The sequence below is a fragment of the Bubalus bubalis genome, chromosome 8 (genome assembly GCF_019923935.1).
Source record: "Bubalus bubalis isolate 160015118507 breed Murrah chromosome 8, NDDB_SH_1, whole genome shotgun sequence".
Classification (NCBI taxonomy): domain Eukaryota; kingdom Metazoa; phylum Chordata; class Mammalia; order Artiodactyla; family Bovidae; genus Bubalus; species Bubalus bubalis.
In genome coordinates this window covers 81,159,442-81,180,169 of record NC_059164.1, presented here as the reverse complement: position 1 = coordinate 81,180,169, position 20,728 = coordinate 81,159,442, and the positions used below count along the sequence as shown (strand labels likewise).

The following is a 20,728-nucleotide window of genomic DNA, read 5'->3' as shown; positions in this document are numbered from 1 at the left end:
ATCTGTTTCCCTATCACAACTATAATACAGGTGCCATGACTACCTCCATTTTACAGTTGAGGAAACTCAAGATTAGAGAGGTTGAGTAACTTATCCAGAGCCACACAGACATCACAGGTGAAGCAAAGATGAAGACACAGTTCTTTCTAACTCCAGGCTGTATTGTCAGAATACAATGGCTGGGCACTCAGAGGAGGCCTCGGTGTCCTCTTCCTGAACACAGTTTCACAGAATAACATCAGACAAGGTCACTCTGACCAGGATGGACTGGGACAAAACCAAGATCACCTCATAATCATGTCCAAAGACAGACAAAAACAAGAACATGGTCAAGACCACAAAATGACCAACTAGTCACCCATCCTGGCTAATAATCAGTGAATATTTTCTTTTTCCAATTATAGCTTTAATCCCTCCTTCTTTCCTATCTTCTATACAAGAATTATTAAAATATTCAATCATAAGATTGCTCTGACTTCCAGATAGCATCCAGTCCAGAGCAAAGCCTCACTTCCTCAAACCCTCTCTAAAAATCATTCAACCCAAGCCCAGATGGATGTCATCTTTTCTTACTGTGATGCCCCATAGCAGTCTCCCTTCTGTCAATGAGTCTGTAAATCAAGTTCAACTACATGGTAGTCTTTGGCTGAAGCATGTTGACATTTCTAAACACACCTCATCATACATATTCTTAGATTTGCATGCATCTCATAGATTTGCTTACAGTGTGGCTTGAAGCCCCAGACTTGACCAAATGTGGGTTTGAATCCCATCTCCTCTTTCTCCTCCTCCTTTTAAAAAAAATAAGCTGTGGATGTATGTGTGTTGCTGAAATTTTCTGAACATGAGTTCTCATATCATGATTGGGGGGTGGGGTTGGTATGAAGATTAAATGAGATGACATATGTAGAATATTCTAGTCTATTGCCAGACTGATGCTCTAGAAATGTTAGTTTCTTTCACTGATCCTTTCTTGATTGAATCTTTTCTTCTAAATAAGGCATTTTATCCAACTATCATATTCTAGTCATGAAGTCTGATTCACCAAATCTTGAGGATATTTACAGATTAATGTAAAATTTCTAGTTTATGCTATTACTTATTCTCTGTGCTGAGAGAGTTCCAGAAAAACATCTACTTCTGCTTTATTGACTGTGCCAAAGCCTTTGACTGTGTGGATCACAACAAACTGTGGAAAATTCTTCAAGAGATGGGAATACCAGACCGCCTGACCTGCCTCCTGAGAAATCTGTATGCAGGTCAGGAAGCAATAGTTAGAACTGGACATGGAACAGCAGACTGGTTCCAAATAGGAAAAGGAGTATGTCAAGCCTGCATATTGTCACCCTGCTTATTTAACTTATATGCAGAGTACAACATGAGAAGCGCTGGGCTGGATGAAGCACAAGCTGGAATCAAGCTTGCTGGGAGAAATATCAATAACCTCAGATATATAGATGACACTACCTTTATGGCAGAAAGTGAAGAGGAACTAAAGAGCCTCTTGATGAAAGTGAAAGAGGAGAGTGAAAAAGTTGGCTTGAGGCTCAACATTCAGAAAACTAAGATCATGGCATCCGGACCCATCACTTCATGGCAAATAGATGGGGAGACAGTGAAAACAGTGATGGACATTATATTTTTGGGCTCCAAAATCACTGCAGATGGTGACTGCAGCCATGAAATTAAAAGACATTTGCTCACTGAAAGAAAAGTTATGACCAACCTAGACAGCATATTAAAAAACAGAGACATTACTTTGCCAGCAAAGGTCCGTCTAGTCAAAGCTTTGGTTTTTCCAGTAGTTATGTATGGATGTGAGTGGACTATAAAGAAAGCTGAGCGCCGAAGAATTGATGCTTTTGAACTGCGGTGTTAGAGAAGACTCCTGAGAGCCCCTTGGACTGCAAGGAGATCCAACTAGCCCATCCTAAATGAAATCAGTCCTGAACATTCATTGGAAGGACTGATGCTGAAGCTGAAACTCCAATATTTTGGCCACCTGATGCAAAGAACTGACTCATTTGAAAAGACCCTGATGCTGGGAATGATTGAAGTCGGGAGGAGAAGGGGACGACAGAGGATGAGATGGTTGGATGGCATCACCGACTCAATGGACATAAGTTTGAATAAACTCTGGGAGTTGGTGATGGACAGGGAAGCCTGGCATGCTGCAGTCTATGGGGTCACAAAGAGTTGGATAGAACTGAGTGACTGAAATGAACTGAACTGAACTGATTCTCTATGCCATAATTTATAGATATATTAAGGCCAATGAATACTAATGCATTTTATTCATTCTGAGATACACAGCATTCTCCCTCATATTTTAATGTGACATCTTAAAGGGAAGATTTTAGGATAAAGAACGGGATGTGTCTTATAATCAGTGTCATGTCTTGGTTTAACTGGCAGCTTTTTTTTTGTTCTTGGTGGAACATATAATATTCATGAATTTCATATCAGTAGCATCCTAGATTTGATGAAATGTGGTATATATTTTTAAATGACTGGACAGCTCTTCTTCCACTTTTTCACCTTTTCACCATTGTAGTTAATGGTTGGCTCTGTTTTTTATTTCAATTCAGAGACTAACTACCATTGTAAAGCCAAATGTAAGCTCGAGAAGTTGAGTTTTTAAAGTATTTGGACTTAAACCTTGCTATTATCATCTGAGTCCAAGTCATGTTTCGTAGACATATTTGTATAATATGAGCTCTGACACAGATCCAAAAATAAGTTAATATAGCAAATGGAAATCACTACGCATTTGATCCTGTCATGTAATGGAGTTAAAATAATGCTAAAAAACAATCTGAACAAGTTCTGTGAAGCTTTTGTTCTATTTGACTTTAAGTGGAGCAAAATCTTCAGAACAAGAGGACAACAAAATAATGCTTTGCTAAAAGGATGAAAGAATATGACCTAAATCTATTAGTGATAGAACACTCTATGAATGCACTCAAGTTAATAGCATCTTTTAGCAATAGATACTTTTTCAATTACAGTAATGCTAAGAAATAAATAGGCTAAGTGAGAGAAAAATGGTCAGAGACACATGAATTGGACTAGTTGTTTGACTGTTCGGTTTTTTATAACCAATTCTCAAGGGGCAGAAATCTAACCAACAATCTATTGATGGGTCATTAATTTGAGTTTCCATATTCTGGATCTACTTCATCTTATTACAGGGGCAGTGTTTTGTTGCCCCAGCTCCAAAGCTTTGGCAGCACTTAGCAATCTGTACAGTGAGTTGTGCAACCTCCTTTTCTTCCTGCCCAATCTTGTGTTGTCATGCTGTCATAGAAGCTCCATTACTGTAAGGGCTTGCTAACTAGGTGTGATGCTACAATTTCATGCAATGTAATTCCTCCAGGGTATTTCCTTCCTGTCCTTTGCTGGGTTCTAAATGACCCCACTTTCACCAGTCTTTAGTTGCACGCAAGAATGATTGCAAATGCTACCCTTTTGGAGTATCTGTGTGGAAATGCAGTTTTATTTCAGCTTTAAGGGGTTTAAAATTTTTATTCCCCCTTTTTTAAAAGCAGTGCTCTGGCTACTTTTGCAAAGAATGTGCTGTTCTGAGAGTAAATAACTGAAATGGAGAGGCAGACTCTTATCTTCACGGAACCTCACAAATGGAAAAGCAAAGATATGGATATGGAAAGAGAAAGTGTCAGGAAAATTGCCATAAATCACAGAGCGAGGATATTGGGCTACATCTGGCATCAGTTTTGTTGTGTTTTAAAAAGGACAAATATGCTTCTCTTTAAGAACGTAGGAGCAACTCTTCCCGCTGTGAACCTCTTCACTGGGAGTCCTCCCACCGGGTTGCACAGGGTGAGACGTGCTCCGGGGTTATTACTGTGAGAGAGTGTGTCTCTGGAATGTTTGCTTTCCCTGCATTCTCACCTGTCCCCGCCCAGCTTCCGTGAGAGAGGATATAACAGTCCACTGCCAATGTCTGCTAAAAGGTGGGCATTTTACCTGCAGTTACACTTCAAATGCCACCCAAGGGAATGAAGGAAGGAAGTTGGGGAGGAAGGAAGGGAGGAAAGTAGGAGGGAGGGAGGGGAGGAAGAAGGCAGGAAAGGAGTTATAAACTCAAAACCAGTGCTTCTCACACTTTCTTGTGAGTATGAATCACCTGGGGATTTTCTTTCAAGGCAGGTTCTGATTCAGGGAGTCTGAGACCCTGGATGGACTGAGACCTGCAGGTCCGCCTTCTTAGCAAGGTCCCAGGAGATACTGATGCTGCTGGTCCAGCGATCACATCTTGAATACAGAGATCCTAAACTAAATGCAGCTGTCTTTTTGCTGATTATGAACATTATTTTAAAGTAGATTGGGATGCTTCTTAGGAACTTGTCAGGATATATCTAGGAACAAATGGGACACAGGAAAGACCTATGGAAGTCACTGGACTTCTCTGGTGGAAGTCGCTCTCCCTCACTCTGTTCCATTTTCTTTTTTCCATCACCCACCTCCCAGACCGGGTACCTAGAGGTCTCTGGAGCCGGGGTCCACTAGGTACAGAAGAAAATATCCCCCGAATACGGTTTCTATCACGACGTTGGGATTTATTGTGTTCTGTCTCTCTGAGACATTTCATGTGATTTATAGGGTAGTGTTAGTCTTGGAGTCATATGGAATTGGGTTCAAATCCCGATTTCAAATTCACTAACTGTGGCCAGAGGTGAGTTGCTTAACTGTCTAAACCTCAGTTTCCAGATCTGTGAAAGGGGAATGATAATCCTATAACACAGGTCTTCTTTGGAGATTTAATGAGAAAATGTATACAAAATACTAAACAAAGTGTCTGGCCTAAAGTAAGTACTCCATGGATTCTAGCTATTATAAAATATTTGACCAGTGGAGTAGTCTAGCTGATACAGATGTGGGCTTTCCATCGAGCAGATAGCCTGGGATATAGTCACGTCTGTGTCACTAACTGGCTTCTGAGGTGGCTCAGAGGTAAAGAATCCACCTAATGATGCAGGAGGCAAGAATTCAATCCCTGGCCCAGGAAGATCCCCTGGAGAAAGAAATGGCATCCCACTCCAGTATTCTTGCCTGGGAAATCCCATGGACAGAGGAACCTGGTGGGCTACAGTCCATGGGCTTGCAAAAGAGTTGGACATGACTTAGTAACTGAACAACAACAACTGTCACTAATTAGGTATGTACATAGCAGTGAGTTACCCTCTATAAACCTTAGTATCCTGTACAAATGGACATAATAATCATAAGCACCCTATAGGGTTATTATAAGGGTTAATGGGTTTCCCAGGTGGCCCAGTGGGTAAAGAATCCGCCTTCAATGCAGGAAATACAGGAGGTGTGGGTTTGATCCTTGGGTGGGGAAAATCCCCTGCAGGAGGGCATGGCAACCCACTCCAGTATTCTTGCCTAGAGAATCCAGAGGACAAAGGAGCCTGGCGGGGTACAGTCCATAGAGTCACAAAGAGTCGGACACGACTGAAGTGAATGAGCACACACACATGCACACATAAGGGTTAATGCTGCTGCTTATTCGCTCAGTCGTGTTGGACTCTTTGTGACCTGATGGACTATAACCTGCCAGGTTCCTCTGTCCATGGGATTCTCCAGGGAAGAATACTGGAGAAGGTTGCCATTCCCTCCTCCAGGGGATCTTCCCGACCCAGGAATCAAACCCGGGTCTCCCACATTGCAGGTAGATTCTTTACCATCTGAGCCACCAGGGAAACCCAAGGGTTAATTATACATATATATGTGTGTAAATAATGTATTACTTGGCACATAGAACTTTATATGTCAAGCAAATTATACCAATATCTCTATAAAATGATCAAGGCAAAAGAATTATTTATTGAAAAGAAGAAACATTTTGGGAGTTGGTCAGACATTTCTTATGCCTGGAGGAGTGAAAAGAGAGAGCTGCTATGACTCCTCAAATCCTACCAGGTCACCCAGAAGCTCCTGAATGCTTTCGGACAGACCAGTGTCCCTCTGCAACAAAGCAGACACAGGACAAAGGGAGAATGGGACAAAATGTCCAATACAATGAGTTTTTCATTAATCTGAATTGCTTCAATTTAAAGGATTTTCCTTTAATCGGAGAATACACCCTTTGGGGGTGGGAAAAAGGCTTTAAAATGTGTGTATTGTCAGATCATGAGAGTAAGTAGCAATTTAAAAAATATTTGTACTTGGCAAAATGAAATGTTGAGATCTTTCTATTCTCACAATCATTAATTGGATGCTTTAATTGGACTGCCCTGTTAAACCTCAGTCTGGGAAAGTGAACAGTCTGTGATGATCTGATCACCTGCTCTTCGCAGTCACTGTGGATCTAGGGCCACGCGCTTACTGTACTGAGGGTCTCTGAGATCTTGTACATCATGTGTTATCAGAAGCGACTGCACCCAGAGGCCATCATTTCCAATTGAAAAAATGATTTCTTCCATCGTGGCTCATGGTTAAATCATATTCTGAATGTCAGTTCAGCAGCCTTCTTGCTGCTGAAAGGTTGTGCAGAGTTCAGACCTCTGGAAGGCATGTAGGTCTGGAGAAGAGGGAACCCATACATCATTGTGGTTTCCACCTGACTTCTGTCTGAGCCAGGAGTTTGAACTCGTGTAACCACAACATAGCTCCCTCTATTTCACCCTCATCTCCTTCTCAGACTTGGGGTCCAAGTATCTACAGGCACACCTTGTTTTATGGTGCTTTAATATGCTTCACAGTCATTGCATTTCTTTACAAATTGAAGATCTGTGGCTACCCTGTGTTATCAGATGATGGTCAGCATTTTTATAAGTATTTTAAAATTACAATGTATACATTTCTTAGACTTAATACTATCTCATACTTAATGGGCTACAGTATAGTGTCAGAATAACTTTTATATGCACTGGGAAACCCCCGAAAATTGTGTGAATTGCTTTATTGCATTATTTGCTTTGTTATGGTGGTCTGGAACTGGATCCACAGTGTTCCTAAGGTCTGCCCATCTTGGGGGCTCCTCACCTAAGAACCTTAATATACTGAAAACAGTTTAAAAACTCGTTGAGACTTTTGATGGGGCAGGTCTGTAGGTCAGGGTAGCTGCAAGGAAAGCCTTGCAGATATTAGAAACAAACCCAAGAGTTGCTGTAAGGGCTGGAGGCGGGGCTATTGCAAAAAGAACCATAGCGACTTCTGACCGTACCACTTGTACTGTGACGATGGCAAGAAAAATGGACTAGTTTCCCACCCTTCTGCCTCATCTCCACCCTAGCACATGCATGTACGCATGCACACATGCGTGCGCACACACACACACACACACACACATACACACACTCTTCATGTAAGCTTGCACCAAAATTTTAAAGCAAATTATCAGCTTGGACCAGTTCAAGCATATTTAAGGTTAGTTCTCAGTAATTCATGCATATTTTACCATGGGTAGGTAACCCAGGCGACCTTTAAAACTAGGCCAGTGATTCCACCTCAGAGTGTCTTGATCTCATTTCCTTGTCATCAAACTTGACAACTGGGCAGGAGGGGAAAAAACCTGTCTTTTGTTAGTGAAAGTATAACACTGTTAGTAAAATGGGTCTGCAACTGAGAAAATACATCTTCTCTATGATTTCTCCTTTAAGGAATTCATGCCCTGTCTCCCCGTTTTAGGGATAGTTACTGAGAACTGATAGAAAACTAAGCAAAATTTTATCTTAATTTTCCACCAAATGGTATATTTACATGGTCATTGATAATAACATGCTGATTTGTGAATTCAGTCTTTTTGGGGGGAGAAAAAAAGCCATGTCTAAGTTCCTCTGGGGACGCAAACACTCTTATCAGAATTTGTGCTGATTTGGAAAATGACCCTCAAAGCAGTTGTAAGTTTACATGCAATTTTCAAAATTTAAAGACCTTTGACAAGAAGGTCCCTTGGGCAGGGCCTGCTTCATGGGCCATCACCCATCGCAGGCACACGCATCTCAGCACCCAGCAGGGCCCCATGTTTGGAACTTAATGCTCTGAGGTCACCATCTTGAAATTCTTAATAATTTATCTTTGAAATTGTGTTTTGTGAGTCAGGTCCAACGGGACAACAAGAACATGGGTGGGACGCCGGGAAGCTTGGAGCTCTGGGGGTCCAGCCACTATGCCCCACCTCCCCAGCACACAGCGGTTCTCAGCCACCTGCTCTCTGGCCTGGTGCCCTGGGAACCCTGAAAGCTGGAGTGTAACTGTCGCCCTCACACTTCTGCCCTTTTTGGAGATCTGGGCTCAGGTGTGGGGAGAGTCATACAATCAACATGCAACCCACCACAAACCAGGTGTCCAACGCATCCTAGTGGAGATTGCAATCCCTTGGGTTTACCCATCTGCCATGGATTAAGGAAGGGGGAGATTGACTTCTCAGCCCCAGGCTAGGGACTTGCCTTTGCATTTGGCATTGAACACCGTAAATTATGTAGGCAGCCCTCCTAAGCACGGAAACCAACTCCCTAGATGGATGCTGAAACACAGGATGGACACAACCTTCGTGTCCGAGGGGCTGTGCCAGGACCCCCTCAGTAGGTTGAGAGCAAGGACATCATCCCTGAGTCCAGTGCCGCGTTGAGCATGACCCCCTAGGAGTGACCTTGCCAGAGGAAGTGGCCATTTATTGGCAAGATCAGGAAAGACATTTTTAAAATGAGACAGATCATTTTCAGGTGTCTTAAAATCTGTTTTTAAATTGTTTCAGCACATGTTGATACACATCTTCTTCACTTTTGGAACCACACACCTAAACACCAACATACCTATATACATATATACATAGGAGCATACATACATTCCAAGCCCAGAGCTGGCCTGCAGCAGATACAAAGGGGAGTGAGAAAGAGTCTTTGCCCTGAAAGAATCTATACTCTTGTAGAGACAGCAGTGCTCAAGGGATAATCCATACCCCAAGGCTCTCCACGTGCCAACAGTGTGTTGTGGAATTTTGCTTAAGTATATTTGATGACTGTCTCTTTTTTCATCTTTTTTCTGAGAGGAAGCATTTGCAGAAATTGAGAACTTTATTGGCCTGGATATCACAGGAGTTCAGCTCTGCTTTTATGAGATAGATGTGAAAATAAATGGTAAAAAATTGTTGAACGAAGACTGAAGGGAGATTTAGGAAATTTTGAGAGGGAAAAAAATGTCTGTAAAGGTTTCCAGAGCACACATGGAGTAAGTCTACATGGAGGACTGAAGCAATTATTGAATAATTTTGATAGATATTACAAAAGCATCTTCAGATAGTCAAGTCCAAAAAAGGGATTTGTAGGGTTTCTTGTTCTCCTTTAACTGGATATCTTGAATCTCTGTTTAACTTTTCATGCTTTTGTACAGCCTTTACATAAATATAGCTTTTAAAACCATGAAGAATCTAGACCCCTCACTCAAAGATAACTGGATTTCCTACCACCAAAGGCCAGATAAGTCACCTGCTAACAGACTAAAGGGATCCATTCTTCCCATTAATGTCATGGACATTTACTGTTCTCCTAGCCTCCCTCAGTGGGTGAAGTTACAAGTACTTGACAACAGAACTTGCAAAAATGTGCAAACCCTGTGTGAATTAATAAATGTTAGATTTTTCAAGTGCGGCTTATTACTTTAGAGTCTCCATGTCCACTGGGGATCTGTATAGTGTTCTGGACATAAATACATGTGTGACCAGTATCCTAAAGAAAACTTGACAGGCAATAAAAAAAATTGCAGACAGTAACAATGGCTCTGTAAAGGTGTTTATAGACAACCTCCGCTCCCTCTTGGCATTTAGGAATCTTGAAGAAATTGAAAGAAAGGGAAGTTTAATTTTGAGGGGGCTTCTGCCCTGCTTAGCTGAGTTCACATGCCAAACATGAAATAATAATGCATTCAACCACCCGTCTTATAACAAGCAACCTCTGCATCACCTTACTCCCTGGTGAAAACAGCAGACAATGGGCAGGAAAGGTATAAATGCCAGAAAAAGCTGAGGGATCCCTGTGACCTTCGTGTGATTATGTTTGTGCTAATGCATCACAGACAGAAACCCAAACTCTCCCTCTGAAGAACCCGATTCATTAAAAAAAAAAAAAAAATGCATTGGTCATTAGCCAGGGAATCTCATAAACTGAATGTTCAAGGGATGGCCGAGGAGAAAGTGGAACTGGTGTATTCTGATGAGCCACTCAAACATGCAACTCTGTTTTCTCCTCCATCTGCTCCTCTATTCTGGAGCGCACATCTGTTTTACTCTTAGAATTGCTAAGACTTACTAAGTCTTGTTTGCCTCAGTTAATAAAAATCATTATACAAAACAATCTTTTTTTTTTTTTTTAAATTTGCAAAAGCAAAGCTAACTTGCTGTAAGGAATGCAGTGATGGTCATTCAGGAACTCTGACCTTGACTTGGGGGCGGGCAGGCATGCAATTTTTGAGACTCCTTCAATCCAGAAGGTACTAAAGAGGTATCACCACCCCCCTCCCCAGTTCTGTGGATGGCCAGGCCCTCTAGAGCAGAAAGAGCAGCCAGCAGCTTTGCAGATATTAGATACAAGACCAACACTGGAAAGGTAGTGTTGAATGAACCAGTGCTCTGATACGCAGGCATCCTAAAGATTAAAATTAAGTTTTATTGTGGTATTTCAGCCAAACTCCTGATCAGTCTTTCAGTGTCTCCAACATTTATGACTTATCCTTTCCTTAGCAGACTTCTATCAGGGATCCCTGTATTTAGAGAAGTGACTCCTATTATATAGCTATTTTATTTTATTTCCTGATCATCTTATTATTTTTAACTTTAGGTACTCAAAAATTAAAGCCCATTAATATATTTTGACAATGGGAAAAAAAAACTGAATGAAGACCCCAAACTGTAAATGTTATAGGAGACTAATTCATTTGCTTTTCAGTCAACAACATTCATTAATTGCATCTGATAAAGCTACAAAAGAAATAAGAAATAGAATATAGCTATTTTAAATTTTATGTTATGATCCCTTTTAAAATCAGGTTTTAAAATCCTTGAGGTACCTATGAACATTATAAAATAGGTGCATCTGACATGGATTGTCCCCTTGCTAAGCTAGAATGCCACCAGGGTTGCAATGGAGGAATGCTTCAGCTGAAGGAACTTGGAGGGCCAAGGGAGTAATGCTGGCTGATGACCCATCTGCTGTTGTAAAACTGATTGTACATGACATCCTCAGCACAGAGAGATTCAGATTTGCCTGGACAGCATCTGAGCCACTGTGTGTTCCCGTGGTCTTCTATCACCAGCATAGTTTTATAAAAATGTACACATTGGCCACCTCTTAGACAGTCTGTCAGTAGCCTTATGAAGGATGTATTCAGGAATCTCCACACAGAATTCTGATTCACAGGCCTGGGTAAGAACTTTTGATCTAAGCTATGGTCTTGGTGAGAATTTGGGAGCAAATTGCCAATATCTTTGTGCCCTATTACCTGGTCATGTTACCGTGGACCAAAGGAAGCATTATCGATGAACATCTCACTTCGTAGGCTCTTGCAGACCTGACCGTTTAGTTCAGATCCAAACATTTATCAAGTGGTACAGAGCACACAGGTAGGGTGGGGTGTGAGTTAATGGGGACAGCACACGTTAGGTATGGGAGTATGTATTGAGTTGACTTGGGGCAAGAAGATATGATGGGCAAATTAAATAACATTAAATATTGTATTGAATATAAATTAAATCTTATAACCAGTCAAGAGAAATAGCAATTTTGTGACAAACATGCACTTTTCTAAGATATTTACAAATATATGTGCTCATTTAATTCTCACCATAGCAACCCTATGAAAGACATAGAATTATTTCCCCAGGTTTTTGCAAGAAGAAATTGGTGCATACACACAAAGAAACTGGAAAATCAGCCAAGTTCACACAGATAGTTAACTGGCCAGGCTAAATCTCAACCCAAGTAGAGTTTCAAATTTTTTTTTTTTTTTTTTTTTGAAAACAAGAAATCAGTTTTTTATTTCATATGCCCTTCACAAGCCCCCTGCTCCCTTTCCAACTCCTCCCTTTCACTTAGGAACGTCACCATTCTGTAGTTACAGTGATCTTAGTCTTTGAACAAGACTAAGTGCTGACTCTTTGCGACCCCATGGACTGCAGTCCACCAGGCTCCTCCTTCCACGGGATTTTCCAGGCAAGAGTACTGGAGTGGGTTGCCATTTCCTTCTCCATAGAGTTTCAAATTTAAGAGTCCTTGCTTTTAACCTGTCCACCAAACTGCTTTTAATATCTAAACTAGAATATATAACTGATAAGGAAGTACTGTATAGCACAGGGAACTCTACTCAACACCCTATACTCCAATAAAATTAAACAAGCAAAAAACAAAACAAAAATTGAAATTGTGATTGAATTTACCAAGAAGCTAATAATTTAGAGATATTTCCAAAATTGATGCTAAACAAGAGTAACTAGAGAAGTGGATGCCCATACCTATTTTAAAGGAATTATACCAGTTCCCAATTAAAAGCCAAACCTCTGTTTCCATTGAGTGAGTATTCAATCAATGTGAATGATACCTACATTAAGAGCTGGACATAAAGCATTAAGCCAGCAAACACACTCCTTGCCCTTCTGGATCTCACAGTTGCTGCCTGAAAAGTCTAGACTATTAAATTCAGAACAGGCCACAGAGAGCTTTCTGTGCTTCTTTGATCTCCAGAGAGGTAGCATATTTCCTGGGACTGATCAGGAGTAACCTGCCCGACCCATTTAAGTTCATGTTTTCATATCTGTGCCCATATCTAACCTCAAATTCTCTGCTAACTTACAGCTGAGCCCTGCTTCAAATCTCTCTGAAACCCTTAGCCAATGTCATTTATTCAATCTGACTGCTGTATCCCCTCTCCGACTTCTGAGAAGGCCCCTGACTTGGGAGCTGCCTTATGACCCAGACTGATTAGTTTATGGTCCTGCAAGGTTGTGCGTGATACATACGTTTGGGGGAAATGAAGATGCGCATTAAGGAGAAACATTATTTTTTGATCCAGGCAGAAGAGCATACATAATCTTCTCTAGAGCCTGTGAAAGACTTCATTTTACACATGAAATTGTGTGGAATTGCCCTGGACCGCACTGAACATGGTTTTTGAGAATAACCAGCCTCAAAACAAGCTGCTGTGCGCTGGTGAGAGCCTCCAGCAACAGAGAATAAAATGTAAGCAAATGTAATCTGTGTCAAGTTACGGGTAACAAAGACACCATCTTGTGACACTGTGCCTGAATGGGACAGATCTCAAACATTACATGATGTGCATTAGAAACAGAATCAAAAAGTGGTCCCAAACTGATGAAAGAAGTATGAGACAGAAGGGCCTGGCACAGTATAGAAAAAAAATTTTAATTAAGATATATGTATTTTGGGGAATGTGGTTTAAGAGAGTTTAATGTAAAAGCATAAAGATATGTTGAGGTCATTACTGCAAAATAAAAACGAGGCATGTGTTTGCAGATAATTTGAGCTAAAGATATAAAGAAAGAAACATACTTACATCATGATCATAATACGATCAGCATCAACATGATCAACATCAGCGATCATTCCTATTTTCATCCAAAAGTCCTGCCGGCAATCATTGTTCCTTTCTGAAAATGAGATAGTTCAAGCATTCCAACAGGAGAGTGAATCAAGGGCTGAGGTTTGTTCCCTCCCTACTCAAGATATGTATGTTTAAATTGTGTAAAAAGATTTTTCTCTTTTTCTGTGCATTTTAAACTTCCTTCTTACAGTCAGATGTAAAACTCCATGTCAGGAAAATATAAAGAACAAATCAATTTTTAAAAGCATCTTCATAAAAAGCATCAAAGGAGGTTTTTAACCATTTGAGAATTTACCTAATTGATCATCACTAGGTATCTGGTTAGCTCTATAAAAGAAGATAAAGCTCTACTGAAAATTTGAAGGCAAAATAGGACTTAAGTGTATAAGAACTGAAGTTGTGAGATTTACACTGCATAATGCACCTCCCAGTTTAAAGTGCCCTGCTACTCAAGCATAATAAATAAATCACATATAAAAAATTTAGAAGAAAGGTCTCCTGCACATTATGGGAAAATTGTGAGCATCTTATGATGGGTCATCTTACCCTTGTTATTAAATGACAGCAATCATTAAAATGCCAAACATATTTTGACAGAATTCACTTTATAAAATGTCAGCAAGTCTGTGTTTTTATTAGTTTGTTCCAAATCAATTTAGAAATTTCAATAGAATGCTTGTAAGTATTCCCCAAGCAATGTCCATTCCTGACTTTCTGCACACACAAAAAAAATATTACAAATTAATCAGATTTTCAGATTTCTGCATAATGGCTTTGCACATTTATTGCTTAATCCTATTATAAAATGCTGTTATGATTGACACATGGCTGTGGAGATAGAAGTCAATTGAATAATATGTAGCAGTCAATTTTATTTGTAGCTTAATGCGCTGAAGTATTTTTTTCCCCATTTCCATTATTTATAAGTCTGTCCCTTTGGAGAATATATAGAAGAATTCGTTTTAAATGAGCCAATAATACCTTCTTTAAAATTTATAAGTGTGACAGAATCGTATCTTCTCTTCTTGGTCATCCATGGCCTGCCAGTAAACAGGGCTTGAATTGTCTTCCACTTGCTATTCACAGGACAAACAGAAAAGAGGATCTTGTTAAGGATGGCTTGGAACTGGATTTCAACCACCAAGAAAACAAAAGCTTCCAACTAAGAACCCTAAAAAATGGCTGCTAGCTTTATTTATTTGTTTGCTTGTACATTTATTCCTGTATTTATTATTGTAGCCACTATATCACATTCTTTGGTTGGTCCTGAAACAGAGCATATAAGCATACTCAGAGAAGACTTAAGAAGATTTGAAAGATCTGCTATTTTGATTGAATTTTGTTTCCCATGCTTTAGCATCCAACAGGATTCTAGCAAAACAAATATGTTACGTTCTAGGCTCACCACAATGGGGCTCCTTGAGGGTAGGGTGATGGTCAGTTAGCACAGAGGAAATTTGCTTAAGGAGACACATGTACTTTTTAGGACCTAAGTGCCACCACAAGAACCTTCTGTACAGCATAGGGAACTGTACTCAGTATCTTGTAATAACCTATAAGGAAAAAGAACATATATACACATGTATATATATATATATAACTGAATCACTGTTCTGTACACCTGAAATTAATACAATATTGTGCATCAACTATAATTCAATTTAAAAAAGGAAAAGGTCTTGTTTTCTGGAAAATGTATCCATGAGATTCAGTGTCTGAAGTATTATGGAGAAAGAGCTTAAGCGTATGTAGCCATGTTAAGGGATAATATAGATGTGCTTGGTCATGTCTGAGATCAGACTTTCCCTGGCTTTGGGAAATTAGATTAGGTGTTGCCCGCCTGTGCATAAAGGATGCAGTTTCGCACACAGGGGCCGCGTTGGCACACCCCCTGCAAGCTGATGTATAATGCAAGCCTATTAGCACGACGGATGATGGTGTCATTTTCTCTGCTGTCACGGCCTTGTCCCTCCTGGAATGACTTTGTCCATCCCGAATGTCTGTTAGCATAATGTATGCAGTTGACAAGTGATTTGAGCTCTGGAGCTATTGATAAAGCACTCTGGCATATCATCTGTGCCTTAATGTTATGTGACATCACAGGAAAATGAGGTCATGTGAAGTTCCCAGGGTGGATTTTATATTAAGGGCGCACTTCTCTTTTGAATTCCAGGGGCCAGAGGAAATCCAGCACTGTCAGACCCAGGCACTCCTGAACACCAGGCCAGTCAGACCCACCCCCCTTTTCCAGTTGGACCACAGGTCAGTATCTTTCAACTGCTGCATTTGGCTGCATTTCCGATGGTTCAACCGTATAAGTAACCAAACAAATAAAATAAGAATGAGTTAAAACCAATTAACTCCAACAGAGCAAAGATGGTGATAAATTTTTGTATGGGAAGCTGTATGACTACATTATTTATGAAATACCATCAAGAAAAAAGAATGTGTTAGCAGAACTCTTTTCTTTTTCAAGGGGATGTTGATTTTAATCATTTGGAAACTTTTTTTTCTTAAAACCCACTACAGTTGTGCTGTTGGTTACCATCCAGTTTTCTGGAAAGTAAAACTTTAATGACTGGAGTGTGAAGAAAATTAAGTTATTTCAACCTTACCATAGCCGTTTTTTGAAATACAAGACATGATTTAATATAAAAAAGTTAATGCAATTTTAATGCAAGTTCAGCTTATTGGGTTTGACAATATTGTACATCACATATAGCTCCTGCATTAATAAAGAAATACATTCATTATTTTTTAAAGTCCAATATTTGTTTTTTGCCGCCTGGTGTGGTTATATGAAGATGTAGAATGCAATTATAAAAGGCTGGGCATTTTTTTTTTAAATCTCTGTCCTTTAGTGTGAAGCTCTCAGAGTTCACCCACTTTTATGGAAAAAGAAGCTGATCCTTGAGCCTTTCTCCCTCTTTGGCTATGATAGTTTTTCCTGAAAATGAGTCACTTTCAGCATTTTGGGGCTCATCAGTCCAAGCAAAGCTTGAAAACCCATGTTTAGAGCTTAAGTTGGTCTTGACTTTCTTATTCCAGCTGCCATCACATCTCCCTGTGGCCTCAGATTCCAACATCCATCTCAGAGCATGGATGCCTCTGTGCTCCAGACAGAAAGCCTGGGGAGATGCCTGAACTCTGATGGAGCCCAGAGGGAATTTTACTGGGCGTCTCAGAAACTAACTTCTTTTGGTCATGCCCTTTCTAATTTCATGCTTGTGACATTGTGTGTGTGTGTGTGTGTGTGGCCATACCAAGTGTAACAACTCTAAGGCCTCAGGTTAGAAACAGAGCACAACACACCCAGTGAGAAGCGAGAGACACTGGGACAAGCTAAGAGTACATGCCCTGCTGTAATCCCATGAACTCAATTTTTAAAAATGCTACAGGCTGCATCAACCACATCTGTGGCCTGTACACAGTCTGATACTGCCTGTTTGCCTACCCTCTCATCCTGGTATTACTATTGGCAGCAATATGACATCAGCAGTCTGAAGATCAGCTTATCATTTTGTACTTATTCCTAAAAAAATGTTTATTTTGTCTTTTAGTGTAACTTTTAAAGAGAGGCACAGTTACTTTGTGAGAATTTAGCGAAGTCTAGCAGATGTATTAGGTACTAGTCCCGTGGAGTTCAGAGGAGTGGTTCTAAAACCAGGGTGCATGGGGTTCCAGTGCTTCTTCAGAGGGCTCTCTGGAAGGGCTCTTGAGGGGTGACTTTAGGGAATAACCAGAAAGTGGGCCCAGCTCTCCCCACCATGCTTGAGATAAAGCCACCCCACTTCTCCAAATCTGTTCTGTGTATGGAGAGGGGAGTAAGGTATGGGCTCTGGAATATCCTGGCTGGATCTGAAACCCCCCACCCCACTTCTCTGAGTATGTAACTTTGAGCATGTTACTAACTCTCATATGTCATTGGTAGGACATCAGAGTTAATATATGTTAGAATCATGTCTGGCTATTATGCATTGGGCTTTGTACTATGCTTACCTTTTACTTTATAGAATCATACTGCGTTAAAAACAAAAAAGTTGAAACTCCCCAATGAGAATTTTTTATTGGTTCCTCTAGAAGAAAAATGAGCATGGAATTAGGTCCATTGCTCCTTCAGGGGTGCAATGAAAGTCCCATATATCACCCTCTGGTTATCTGGTCTGATTGCTCAAGGAGTCTTTCCTACTCGTCAGTCATCCTGAAGAGCCGCACCTGTGCTCACACCTGAGCTCAGATAAATCTGGTGCTGAGAATTCCACACCTGTGCGGCTGCCTTGCCATGTCAAACAATGGCTGTTGGATAAGTAGTGGATATAAATATGTGTTTTTAGTGTTGTTTTAACTGGACAAAGAATATTAGCATAATAGCCAAAGAAATTTTTTAAAGCTTTTAAAATTTATCCTCATCAAATGTCTTTGTTTTCCTATATTCCTTTTTAGATCTTGTCATTATACATGTGTAATGTGTAATTTTACCATTTTAGTAGTGATTTCTTAATCATTTACTTAATTATTATCCATTTATTTTATATATTCTCATAAATATTTTCTATTTTTCTAGAGATGTCAGAATGACCCATTTTAAAGACTATGTAATATCTTAACATGTTTAGTACTGTAACAAACTTTTTCAACATTTATGTATTTTTAAATGTAATGCATATTTTCATTTATCTTTTTTAAAAAATTATATCTTCAGAAATATATCCCAGGAATATTTTCTGAGTCAAAAGAGGATGAATATTTTTGTAGCTCTTGATACAGATTTTCAAACTTTTGCTTTCCAAAAGGCTTATGCCAGTCCACATGTCCTAAATCCAAACAGTGATGTCACTATAGATTTACCAGCTTTGGGTAAATCTTTTGCATTTTTTGCTAATGTTATAAATGAAAATAGTATTTCATTGCTCTTTTTGAATCAACAAATTCCACTGATTCTAATGAGTTCTTTTTGAAACAACAGAATAAGTTAACAGAGAGTTTCAGATATATAAGAGTAGGGTTCATTGGAAGAAAATATGTAAGTGAAAATCCATTTAAAGAATAATATATAAGTGTAGAGTATTACTTTGAAATATATTTGTGCTTTCCAAACCAAATAAAAGTTTCCAAAAAATTAATGAAATACAATTTTGATTTTTTTTTATATAAGTCACTCATTTTCTCTGGAATAGGACTTGTTTCTTTGCTACTTGTTCAGGAACTTTCTGATGGAGCTTAAGTGGAAGAAAAATGCTCTAAAAGCCCATATCTTAGTTCCACTGGAAAATGAGCTGGGATTGTCTGTTCCCTTGCAGCCACTTCTGACAGCACAGCAGTTAGCCTCTGCAGTTGCTGGTGTGATGCCCGGAGGCACGCCGGCCCTCAACCAGCCTATCCTCATCCCCTTCAACATGGCCGGACAGCTAGGGGGGCAGCAAGGATTGGTCCTCACACTGCCTACTGCGAATCTCACCAACATCCAAGGGCTGGTAGCAGCTGCTGCAGCCGGAGGCATTATGACTCTGCCATTGCAAAATCTACAAGGTAACCCACTGTGTCTCTGTGTCCTATAGGGTGTTATCCACTGACCCCTGTTCTCTATAGTGGACAAGTGCTCTGAATGTTGAATGTGGTTTAAAGTTGCTTTCACCATAAAGGCAATGGAAGGTTTATGTAGGAAGCAAAGTTTCAGGGTGTCTGTGAATCCTGAGTTTGCTCAAGTCATGGGCTGTATCAGTCTTTATGTTTTAATATTGATTTGAGTCTTTCAGGGCTTCTGGAAGCATTTATGAGCAATCATTGAATGACATATCAAAAACTTAGATGTCAGATGATTGTGTCATTATTTGAGGACTTGAAATATAATCTCATGAGTTCTTCAATTTAGCCACCTGCAAAGAAAGGTTAGACATTACTTGTTTGTGTGTGAAGTATTTAGAACATCTCAAATAAAAGATATCATTTGGAATAATTAACTTATTTTTCTTAATATATTTAAGTTATAATTATTAAATAAAAATTATGTTATTTGAGATCATATTTTATAATAGGGAAAACAGACATATAGAGAACTCTTATATAATCATGAGCATAAATAAGAATTGAACTCCAACTTTACTCAGGATGAGTAGTTCTCTTGATAGCATGAAAGTTTTTATTTTTCATTAGAAGATTTGGTAACACTGACTGATAGACTGATTTACAAAAGACTGTCAGAGGAAGAACTGTTATGATGAAAAATAGCTTGAATATGATGAGGATGCCTAAAAAGGAGAAAACAAATTTATTTTGGACTGGTCAAAGAAGGTTGCGTTCTCCACTGATATAAATGTTGGCAATTTTTTTTTTTTTCAGAGTGAGACTTTGGTTGGGCAAGTTATCAGAATAATGACGTAAAATACTTTTTTAGTTGGTCAAAAGTCAGGGCTTCTGTTTTCTCCATTGGTATAAATGTTAGCAATTGAATTTTTTATGGAGTGAGAGTTTGGTTGAGCAAGTTATCAGAATAACAAATTTAAAGTACTTTTTGTAGCTCAAAAGTCAGGGCCCCTTAAAACCTATTAAATTAGTCAGAGTGTCAGTCCATAGATTAAGGAACAGACCAAGTAAGACCTGGTTAACTCTTGACCCAAACTTCTTTACACACTCTATGTTTTAGTGTCCCACCCATTGTGGCCACTTTTTGACTTTCACTTTAATGTTTAAAACAAAGTCTCTCTTATACCATTAAATTGTGCCAAGAAACCTGCCATTCATAAATCATGCATGTTCAGGACACGCTAATGCACAAACTTTGCTTGTTTCAAATTTGAGAGTGCCTGGGAAGCCAGGATCTCAAGATTAAGCAAATAAGGCAGGAATAAACAAGGTGAAAGCTAAAGCAACAAAGTGTAGGGAGAGGCTTTTTAATGTAGGTGGATGATGAAAACTTAATGAAGAAACGGGCATTATCAAAATGCAATCTTCCATTTGGAACATTTGCGCTTATGGGAATATTGAATATTATAAATAAACATAAGCTCACGGAGTTCCTAGGTCATGAATTAATCTTGTTTGGTTAAAGTGGATGCCAAAGACAGAGTCTAAAAAGGCCAGCCTTTTTGTATCTTTATTATGACTTGGTGTTCTTAGGATTTTAGTGCCTGATTATTTTTAAGGGTTCAGT

The 20,728-nt window shown here is 39.5% G+C and overlaps 1 protein-coding gene across 1 annotated transcript in view; it reads left to right on the top strand.

The window, feature by feature from the left end:
• Positions 1 to 19,136, top strand: part of POU6F2 (POU class 6 homeobox 2) — a 123,363-nt gene extending 104,227 nt beyond the window's left edge. Inside the window, exons 2-3 of the mRNA XM_025291399.2 lie at positions 15,752 to 15,840; positions 18,879 to 19,136. Coding sequence (XP_025147184.1) covers positions 15,752 to 15,840; positions 18,879 to 19,136 — 347 coding nt within the window. The remainder of the gene's footprint in view (positions 1 to 15,751; positions 15,841 to 18,878) is intronic.
• Positions 19,137 to 20,728: the final 1,592 nt, after the last annotated feature.